This window comes from Silene latifolia, chromosome 5, assembly GCF_048544455.1.
Source record: "Silene latifolia isolate original U9 population chromosome 5, ASM4854445v1, whole genome shotgun sequence".
NCBI classification, from domain to species: domain Eukaryota; kingdom Viridiplantae; phylum Streptophyta; class Magnoliopsida; order Caryophyllales; family Caryophyllaceae; genus Silene; species Silene latifolia.
Window position 1 is genome coordinate 21,284,673 of NC_133530.1, and position 11,169 is coordinate 21,295,841.

At 40.0% G+C, this 11,169-nt stretch overlaps 1 protein-coding gene and 1 non-coding gene across 2 annotated transcripts; both read left to right on the plus strand.

Moving 5' to 3' along the window:
• The first annotated feature begins 2,077 nt into the window (after positions 1-2,077).
• TRNAF-GAA (transfer RNA phenylalanine (anticodon GAA)) lies at positions 2,078-2,150 on the plus strand. Its single transcript has one exon. It is a non-coding gene; the product is annotated as a tRNA-Phe (tRNA).
• A 7,545-nt stretch (positions 2,151-9,695) lies between these two features.
• Positions 9,696-10,130, plus strand: LOC141655026 (uncharacterized). The gene has a single exon (XM_074462129.1). The coding sequence runs from the start codon at positions 9,696-9,698 to the stop codon at positions 10,128-10,130; it is 435 nt and encodes a 144-aa protein (XP_074318230.1).
• Positions 10,131-11,169: the final 1,039 nt, after the last annotated feature.

The window sequence follows — 11,169 nt, forward strand, 5'->3', positions numbered from 1 at the left end:
GATAAGTATTTGAGATGAAAAGTAATTTTAAACTTAAAGATAAAATGTTAACTTAATTAATCTATTTTAACATATTTAAGACTATCTTGTATCCCATGCATTCATCTTTTAATTTGTTTTTAACTTTCATTCTCTTGAATTAAAATAATGTCCTCGCAATTCTGTTAAAATAATATCCCCAGATTATTTGTTTCTAAATTCACTATCCAATATAAGTTGGGTGTACATATTGTAATAGCTTTTCGCCTTTGCTAATTTTAAAAAAGAAAAGTATGATTACGATTTTGTACATATATTTACAATGAAGAAAAAGTTACATTAACACGGCTCAAATACGCTAATTGGTCTATTGTAGTTGGTAATTTTTCATTGAATCAGCTTTGTCAAGGGGCTTAATTAGACTGATTAGTTAGTACTACTTAGTCTTAGTCACTTAGTTGAATTGGTCCCATAGACCCAGGTTAATTTGCATGATTTTCTTGAAGAATTGCATAGTTAACATACTTGGTCCATGAGTTCATTTAATGGAAAATTGAATGGAACATTTTGGTCATGCATGAACTATTGTGTCAAAGTGTATTAATATGGTGAGTTTCATCATTCATAGCTAGCTCATGATTTCATGAAGTCATGAGTATGGGATGAAAATCATGGTTAAGTACATATGTAGGAATATAACTATAAAAACATATGTAAGACACGTGTCGTAAAATATCATTGTAAAGGGAAAAAAACAAAAAAAAACAAAAAAAATTATAATTATAAGAACATGAAAAGAATAATAATGAATGTGTCGTGGTAAAAACTAGTGTTTTAGTTTCCCTTCAAAATACTGCAATTAACGATAATAAATGTGCTAATCTAGTGGTTAAGCTGGATTGATGGAGGTGTGGTGGATATTAGGTCAAAGTTTAATATGGTGGGTTTCATCATTCATACTTTCATAGCACATGAGCATGGAAAGAAAATCATGGTTAGGTACATATGCTTGTATAGATAGTTGCTTTAGAGGTCTTATGTAGGAATATGTCATTGTAAGGACAAAGCGTTTTGCTTGTGACGGGAAATCCCGTCACAAGCTGAAGACCTCTCACAAAAAGGGAGAGGGGAGGATAGAAATTGAATAGATACAAGTGTATAACTATAAGAACATATATACAAGTCTTGTGTTGGAAAATGTCATTGTAAAGACCAAAACAAAAAAGAGTTAAAATTATAAGAATATAAATAAATAATGATTTGTTGTGGTAAAAATTACTCCTTAGGCAATTTGCTTTAGTCTTATTTATCCATATGGATAATCCTTAACCCGTATATTTGTCACAAATAAAAATTTGTGTCAAAACACTACAATCAACGATTGAAAATGTTTTAATTTAGTGGTTAAGAATTTAGGATGAACTGATTGAGGTATAGTAGACATTATGACCCAGGTTCGAATCCTCTTCAATCCTCATATATTTTAATGCCCTTTACGCTAAACCTTCGACTGTAACATGTGTTTTTATTGGGTGTTCGGTGCATTTGAATTTCCTTATTTTCCATAGATAAATAAAGTTTTGTAAATTAAAGAAGCATTAAGAGGGGGTTCATACTTAAATCTTACACAACATAGAAACCAAATGAAGTATTTTTACGTGATGTTTTCGCTAATGAGAATGACTTCAGTAAATGAGAATGCTTAAGTGTCAAATTATAACTTGCCTAACTTTTTATGTTCCATAACCAAAAAAAAAAAAAGGTAAAAAATTTAGAGAATTATATGTCTTCTGTCTCAATTGTTTAACTTTTTTTACCATTTTTATTCTCTTTAAGTGGTATTTTTTTATTTAAGATAAACACAAAATAAAAATAAAATATTACCGTCCAACTGAATCCAATATGCAAGTTACTAATTTTTTTTAGACTAAAAAAAACAATATTTGTAAAAGATCAATCTACTAATTAGTAATTAGACTAATTACCTTGATTACCTAAGATTTTGCTTGTTCCGGCTATTTTTACAATTAGTCAATTGCATTGTTAGGTATTGCTGTATCTGCCTATATAATCTTAACTCTGCAAAATTCATCAAACAGCGGGGATAGCTCAGTTGGGAGAGCGTCAGACTGAAGATCTGAAGGTCACGTGTTCGATCCACGTTCACCGCAATTTTGGTTTTTTTTTGTTTTTGTTGCGGGCATTTTTGGTTTTTTTGTTTTTGTTGCGGATGTAATTTTATTTGGGTGCAATACTACTCCTAATACAATGTTTTACCAATCTCGATGCCAATTTTTTTAAATGTTTTAGAGAAAAATTGCATATAGTATGATCAATATTTTATTGAAAACTTTTACTTTAACGGATGAAAGTCGAGACCATAACCTTACATGTCTAAAAATTGATTTCCGTCTCAATTATATCGTAGTAGTCTTAACTCTTACGCTTGAATTGTGTATACAAAGTTAGCATGTAGAGAAAAAATACACTGGGAGTCTAGCACGGTTCAATTACGCTAATTGCCTAATTGGTCAATTGTGGTGGGTAAATTATCCATTGAATCTGCCTTAATGCCTTGTCAAAGGGAGTGGAGTGATTACTTACTTAGTTCACTAGTTGAATTGGTCCTAATAGAACCAGGTTGATGTGGATAAATTTCATGGAGAATTGTATAGTTAAGCATACTTGATTAATTGTATAGTTAAGCATACTTGGTCAATTAATCCATTAATTTATGACGGAGCTAGGTGGAGGATAGCAGTTAGTACGACCAGTTATCTCTGTTAAATAATGTAAAAATTGTAAGTGTTAATTTCTTTTTTGTGTTTTTTTTTTTAAGAAAAATTTACTCGATTGCATTACGAGTTCGCCTCTATTTAATCTTCACACTCCTAACATTAAATCCTAACTTTGTCATTGCATTTAATGATTTAATTGAAAATTGAATAGAACAATTTGGTGAGGAATTATTGAGAAATTGTATTATGGTGAGTCTAACCAATGCATAACTACATTTTTTGTATGGAATAAGAACAATGGTTAGGTACTTAGGTACATGCCCTACTACAGCAATGTAAATCTTCTCTCTCATTTAGTGTCTTATTTTGTGTCATATCAGTTCTTCTCATAACACATTAACATGTCATTAATTTGATGTAAACTAGTGTAGATTCTGCGCAAATGCGCGGTAAATATAGGCCTTTTAATTTTTAATGTATTAGTTATAAATTTTAGATTTATATCTCACAAATTTTTATAAAAAATAACTAATATTAAAATTAATCAAAAGAATTGAATAATTCCATGAATTGTGTTTTTTATGAAAATATTTTAACTACATCAAATTATTTTAAAAAAAATCTTTTTTCGTCACGAAGTTAATAATAGGAGATACAGTTTTTATGTATAGATTATTTTAAATGGAAATTTAGTTTAATAAATGAAAATCTAATTTGTTTTCATACATAAGTTTGAGCACTTTGGGGGGAAAACTTTAGAGAAGTTGTATTATCTTAATATATAGCAGGATTTACATACTTTTTAAATTTGTACCTCATTAATATTTATCAGTTCACTCAATTGTATTTTGATATGAAACAAAAAAAAAATGAAATGAAAAACTAATAAAAAAAATTATTTAAGTTGTGAATTTTTTTTAGTGAATGTTTTTTTGTCACGAAGCTAATAGTAAGCATGTGTCAAGTTATTCTCTACAGTAATAATTATTGCATTACTGAAAAATTTAGCAACTTATACTTTATAGTTTAATATCAATTTTATTTTATTTTAATGTAAAAATCATAATTATGAATTTATTTATAAGGATATATTCATTGAAAAGATAATAATGTAATGAAAGAAAATTTTATTTATTACCTTATTTAACTAGATACTTTTTGGAGGGAAAATTAAGAGAATTTTTATTCTCTTAGTAGTAGGGGGATTATCGCCATTTTAATTATTTGAAGTGTAACTAGTATAGATCCCGCGTAAATGCGCGGGTTTTGTAGATAGGGATATTAGAGAATGTAACAATTATACTATTGGTATTTAATAGTGTAAATCCCGCATATTTGCGGTATATATAGAGGTTTTATTTTTAGTTATTATTTAAATATTTTCAATTGATACATTATTAATTTTTCATATTTTTCATATACCTCATCGAATTTCGATATGAGAAAAAAATGAACTATGAACTAATCAAGAGAATTTAGTAAAGTTATAAAATATGTTTAATGATTTTTTTCTTTAACATAAAACTAATGATTACAAATAATAAATTTTCTCAAATTATGTTAATGATTTTTTATTTTTTTTGTGATGAAGCTAATTATATCAGTTTAATATTTGTTTTATACAAAATGTGTCAAGTCATTCTGTTAGGCCCAAAATCTGGATGTGGGCTGATCTGGGGCAGCAGGTCTGGGAGCATTGTGGGACACAGGATATCAGGGAGCCAGGGTGACAGCATCAGCATGTGGCGCAGAACGTGGGCTTTAATCCGCGTAGAAGAAGCACACGAGGACTCTATCACTTGCCATATCCGGAGAAACAAAGTCCTACTCCGCGCCAAATTAGGAATACTTGGGAAAGAAGTAAGACACCCTAGATGAATGAGCTCTACTATATAAGGGGCCTCAAGGCAAGATAGAAAGATCATCGAAAAATTCAATAAATATACCCTAACATTCATAGCAAAACGCACGAACTGTAGTTCCTCCCGAATTATAGTGAAAATCTTGGTGGAATTCCGTCTCCTCCCGCGGTTGTTTCCCACTTCGGGTTTTCCGCGTCGCCAAAATTGCTTGTGTTCTTTTCTTATAACGCACATTCCGATCAGCATACAGAAAACAATTAAATCACAATACGGACCTAACGCTAAGACCGCTTTAACCCTAAATTGGTAGAAATTTACCAAAACAGTTTGGCGCCCACCGTGGGGCATAGTGGTCGTCTTCGTTAGTCAGTCTACACAGCAAGCACAACATGTCCGGACACCAAGAAACCAACCCAGGTAGCACCAGCGGTGCCCCAGCAACGAGGGTACCACCCCCCTCGGCAGCAACACAGGTATCACCTCCCTCGGCAACAGCAGCACGCACAACCTCGATTCTGACCACCACTGCTGCCCTGATTCCAACAGTCAAGCAAAGTCAAAGTTCCCAGGTAGCAGCAAGCCCATCTTCGGAGAGAGTTCAGACCAGATATCCAGGAGTCGTCCAAGGACGGCAGGGAGTCCTACAGCCTGAGAGAGGAGCACAATCTAGGCAACAGGCTCAGGCTCCTCCGAGTCCCACCAGCATCATGATAAGCGGATTGGGCACATTAGCAAGGACAATCCGGACTATGCAGAACGAGAATAGAAGCATGAGGTCCCAGATGGAAGAGGACAACAATCTCCTCCGAGCACAGATCAATGAGTTAAGGAGCCATGCCGCTAATTCGGCCCCTTGAATGCAGGAAGACAGGTCCAGGAGGTTACCAGGAGAAAGTGGGGATCGGAAGCAGACGCGGGTGTTGCCACGCGAAGTAGCACTTAGGCTGGACATGGACGCAACACCACAGCCAAGAGGAGGCCTGGTCCCAACAGGTCAGGGGCATTAACACCGATGAGGAACCACCCACCAAGAGCCAACACCCACGTCGGATGCGAAAGACACCAACGAGCGGAGCAAAGAACAAGCGTCCCGATGATTAGGGCCCCGGTTACAAATCAAGCTGAGTATACCTGGGAAAGCGGCATGGCTGCAGCAGCATCGCAGATACGCCAACCAGCAGTCTTGGGACAACAGAACTTCATACGAGGAGCCGAACATCAGTCACAAGAGCACATGCGACCTGCCGGGAGAGAGACATACATAGAACAGCAATACCAGGAACTACGAAGCCTCCTCCAAAGGGTCCCAGGAATTCCACTGCCTATGGAAATGGCCACACCAGAAAGCTATGCTGACTCACCGTTTACTGACGATATAGCTACAGTGGCCCTACCAAAAGGATTTAGCGTTCCAACAATGACCCTCTTCGATGGAACCACAGACCCCTGCGATCACATTAGCCAATTCAAGCAGAAAATGATGGTTACCACTGCCACAAGAGCCTCAAAAGAGGCATGTATGTGTAAAGGATTTGGTTTGACCCTAACCGGAGCAGCACTACAATGGTTCGTTGGCTTGCCTAACGGGACCATATCTTCATTCGCCGATCTGGTCAACGCATTCAATCAGCAGTTCTCCAGCAGCCGGAGTACACCAAAGTAGCCAAGTGATCTGTATAGGATCGTTCAGGAAATAGGTGAGTCAATCAAGGATTACGTCACTAGGTTCAATGCAGAGAAAGTTTCAATCCGAGGCTGCTATATGTCCACGGCCATCAACGCCTTCAGGCAGGGCTTGGATAAAGAGTCAAACCTCTACAAAGAATTAACGATGTACCCTTGTGAGAGATTAGAAAAAGTCCAGCAGAGAGCTACAACAGCATTAAGATTGGAAGAAGATATACAAGCTAAAAAGGGAATAACAAACTTCGACAAACCTGGTAGGAAGATCCTTACAGAAAAGAGAGACGAGCGAGCTAAGCCATACAATAGACCTAATATCAGCAGAATAGCAGAAAAAACCCAGCAAGTTGACGACTCCCAGCATCCTCCTAAGCTATCTGAGTACGGATTCAACACGGGAATGGAAGGATTGCTGAAAGCGCTGAGAGGCCTAGGTGATCGTGTTAGGTGGCCAAAGCCTCCCACTCGGATCGACCCAAATGACGACAGGGGACAAAGAAGCAAGAGATGCGAATGGCATCGGGACATAGGTCACGGACGAAGATCGATCTACAGTTGCAAAAGGAGGTAAAGTTCCAGGTACGCAGGGGAAACTTGGACCACCTGTTATCACGTGGGGGCAAGCAGGATAAGAGAGAAGCAGCAAATCAGGTGCTTCCTTTTGCTCCACCCGTATGCACAAAGATTATTAACGTGATAACAGGCGGATCCGAGCTATCAGGTTTAACATATTCCGCCGCTAAGAGGAAAGCCACCGGAAGCAATGGAGATCATCCACAAACTTCATACAGAGTAAGCCATAGCAATTTACCCCCAGTAACCTTCGACGAAACCGACATAGAAAGCGGCGCAGAGCAACACGACGATGCCCTAACTATAACGTTGTCTATTGGCAATTGCACCATGCGAAAACCATTAGTGGATACAGGGGGTTCTGTGAATCTCATCATGCTTTAAACCCTCAAAACCATGGGTTTTGATAAAGAGAACCTGATAAAGAAATCTGTGCCCCTGGTGGGATTCAGTGGTGAGACTGCGCATTCAGTAGGTGAGATAACCATCACAGCATATATTGAAGGAGTTAATAAACTAGTGAGATACCTAGTCATTGAGGGTCCAACCACCTACAACGTGATACTAGGAAGACTATGGCTGCATCAGATGAAGGCGGTGCCCTCAACATATCATCAGTGTCTCAAGTTCCCAACACCATGGGGTACGGTCACAGTAAAGGAGATCGAGAGGAATCCAGAAACTGTTACGCTCAAGCCCTCAAGGCTACAACCAAGCTCCCCTCATAGCAATTACAGGACCGGGGCACCTCGACAGAATACAAGGAGCCTCCCTCGGAGGAACTGGACCAGATACACCTGGACGAGGAACACCCGGATAGGACAGTATTGATTGGGGCAACTTGCGATGAAGAAGAGTCACACCACCGACTCAATTTCTGAAAACCAACATGGACTGCTTCGCTTGGTCCCACAACAATATGGTAGGTATAGACCCATCCGTTATTTCACATAAGTTAAGTGTGAACCCAGGCTGCACCCTAGTACAGCAGAAGAGAAGAAAATTCGCGGCAGAACGAAACGAAGTCATTAACAAAGAAGTAGACAGTCTCTTGGCAGCAGGTAAAATTAGAGAAGTTAGCTACCCTGAATGGCTTTCTAATGTGGTAGTTGTGCCCAAGAAGAACGACAAATGGAGGGTGTGTGTAGACTTCACAAAATTTAAACAAAGCTTGTCCCAAGGACCCCTTTCCATTGCCACATATCGATGTAATGGTGGACGCTACTGCGGGACACGAGGAACTCACTTTCCTCGACGCCTGGAGCGGTTACAATCAGATCAAGATGCATCCACAAGATCAAGAAAAAACGGCATTTATGTCAGAAAGAGGCATATATTTTTACAAGGTCATGCCCTTTGGCCTGAAGAACGCTGGGTCCACTTACCAACGGTTGGTAAATAAGATGTTCATGCAGCAAATAAAATCTCAAGCCCTAGCATATTTCGTCTCTGACTTCTGCCCTGCTACCCATGGGGAGGCAGAAGAAGGAATGCTGGCCATAACGGGGAGTCAGGATAGCGAGATATGGACTCTATACATTGACGGAGCCTCAAATGCAAGGGGAGCTGGTGTAGGTTTGGTCCTTCGATCACCTAAAGGTGATATGATAGTACAAGCTGTTAGGTGTTAGTTCAAAGCAACTAACAACGAAGCCGAGTATGAAGCCCTTATACTTGGGATGCAGATGGCGTCGGGGCTTAGGGTGAGGAACCTGAGGGTGTATAGTGACTCCTTACTTGTGGTAAATCATGTAAACAGCGAATATGTGGCACGATATTCAAAGATGATATTCCACTTGAAGATAGCCACAGAGCAAAAGTCAAAGTTTAGAACGTTCAAGATAACTCAGGTACCGCGAGACCAGAACGTAGAGGCAGACGCCCTGACAACATTGGGGGCCACCTTCCAGCCCACAGAGCTATCAAATATGCCTATCACCCATGTGTTGACCCCAGCCATCCAGAAGGAGCCAGATCAGAATTCGGTGAAAGAGGATGTACACATGCAGTGTACACAAGGAGCCAGGACGCTGGTTTCCACGGTAGGACAGCAGGATGCAGATTAGAGGATGCCATACATAAATTGGCTCAGGGACGGGACACTCCCTGAAGACAGAAAGGAAGCACAAAGTTTCAGGATAAAAGCCTCCAGGTATATCATGATTGATAATATTCTCTTCAGAAAATCATTGGCAGGACCCTGCCTCAAGTGCTTGAGCAAAAAGGAAGCAGAAACAGTACTGCAGGATGTGCACGGCGGAGAATGCGGGAACCATGCTGGAGGACGAAGTTTGTCTAACAAAATCTTAAGACAGGGGTATTTCTGGCCCACCATGCGCGCAGATGCCGTAAACCATGCCAAACGCTGTGAGTCTTGTCAAAAAGCGGCTCCAGTAATCCACCAGCCAGCAGAACCAATGCATCCGATTATCTCTCCATGGCCATTCATGATGTGGGGCATGGACATAGTAGGTAAGCTGCCCAGGGCTTCAAGAAACAGAGTGTATATGCTAGTTATGACTGATTACTTCTCAAAGTGGATTGAAGCAGAGGCAATGACAGAGGTAAAAGAACGGCAGGTGATCTCTTTTATCAAGCGCAACATCATAAGCAGATTTGGGATACCATCCGAAATCATATGCGACAACGGATCCCAGTTCATATCAGATAACACCGAGGGCTTCTGTGCACGATGGAACATAACATTGAGAAAGTTAGCCCCCAGATATCCGCAAACCAACGGCCAAGCCGAGTCCAGCAACAAAATCATTGTGGAGAACCTCAGAAAACGGCTGGAAGAGTTGGGGGGAAAATAGGCAGATGAACTACCATTAGTACTGGTCGACGAACAACACCGAAAATGGCAACAGGCCAAACTCCATTTAGCCTCGTATACGGAGCAGAGGCAGTGATACCCTCAGAAGTCCTGGTGCCCACGCACAGATACGGCTGTCAGACGGCAGAGCAGAACAAGGTCGAAATGGCTGGGAGCCTGGATACAGTTGATGAGCTGCGAGAAAGCGCTTACATACGTATGGCGTCGTACAAACAAACTGTAGCAAGGACATATAACAAAAACGTCAAGATCAGGACCCTTGAAGTGGGGGACCTCGTACTCAGAAGGGTATTCGAAAATACCAAGAACCACAAAGAAGACAAGTTTGCCTACATATGGGAAGGGCCATATCAGGTCGAAAGTATTGTCAAGAATGGGGCATACAGGTTAATGACCATGCACGGTCAAATCCTGGATAAACCCTGGAACATTCGTCACTTGAAACGGTACTTTGTCTGACAAAGTGCCAAAACTTTAGTGTACAAAGGACCTTTCGAAAGTCCGTGAAGCAAAAAAAAAAAAAAAAAAAAAAAAGGAGGGTTTTTGTATATGCTTTATGTATTGGTGTGTTTCAAAAAACCTTTTTCTTTTGTTTTCCCTAGTTTTTCTTTTTTTCAAATAGAGTCGTTTTTAAACCAAGTAGTCCAGGCTGTGGCTTCCTGGATCCAGGTGTTGCCCTGGAACACCATGAGATAGCACCAGGTAATTCACACTACTTTGGACTTTATAATGCTTCTACGAAGAAAGCCTTTGGTACTAATGTTGGTTACTTGTCAGATGAGGAACACTTTGAGGGTCCAGCCCCTGCCATGTGAGGCTGCGAAGACGTTTATCTTAAGTCAAGCCACATGGGGAGCATACTGTAACACCCCCATATTCAGAGGAGCCTTAACTAGGCCTTCCTTAGGATATAAGGGCGTTACCATCTCGGTTGCCCGAGGATAGCAATATTCAAATGTCGATAAAAGAACTATTAAGATATATTACAAGCGATTTAAACCAAAATACAATATAAAGGTACAACTCAAAGACTATTCACTATGACCGCCATATCTCGTGAGGACTCATCCCCGCCCGGACTCCGCCTATCCACAACATCAACACCTTTAAGACCGACTGCTCACCATAAGGGATCACGGCAGACACATAACAAACAAACAACCACACAAGGTCAGTACTGAGACAAGACACAACAATAACAGCTGCCACCAACAGCACAATACGATGCTATCAATCTCACACACACAGTCATGACAATCCAACCAATCTCTGTCACTGACTGTCCACTGGACCAGTCCTGCCAGTGGGGGACCGCAGCCGCACCCACCAAATCCCCGCTCATCATACCGAGCGATAACCCTGTCCATTAATGTGCACATCCCTTCTGTGGCGGGTTCCACAGAAGGCGAAACTAGGGCGTGAAGCCACTCCCGCAAGTGACCCCACTCAGCCGAGGCCACGCCTCGCGAACCATAGACAACGATCACAACCATAATCA

Excerpts from the sequence above, each read along its gene's own strand:
- LOC141655026 (XM_074462129.1), top strand. The coding sequence starts at position 9,696 with ATGGCAACAGGCCAAACTCCATTTAGCCTCGTATACGGAGCAGAGGCA.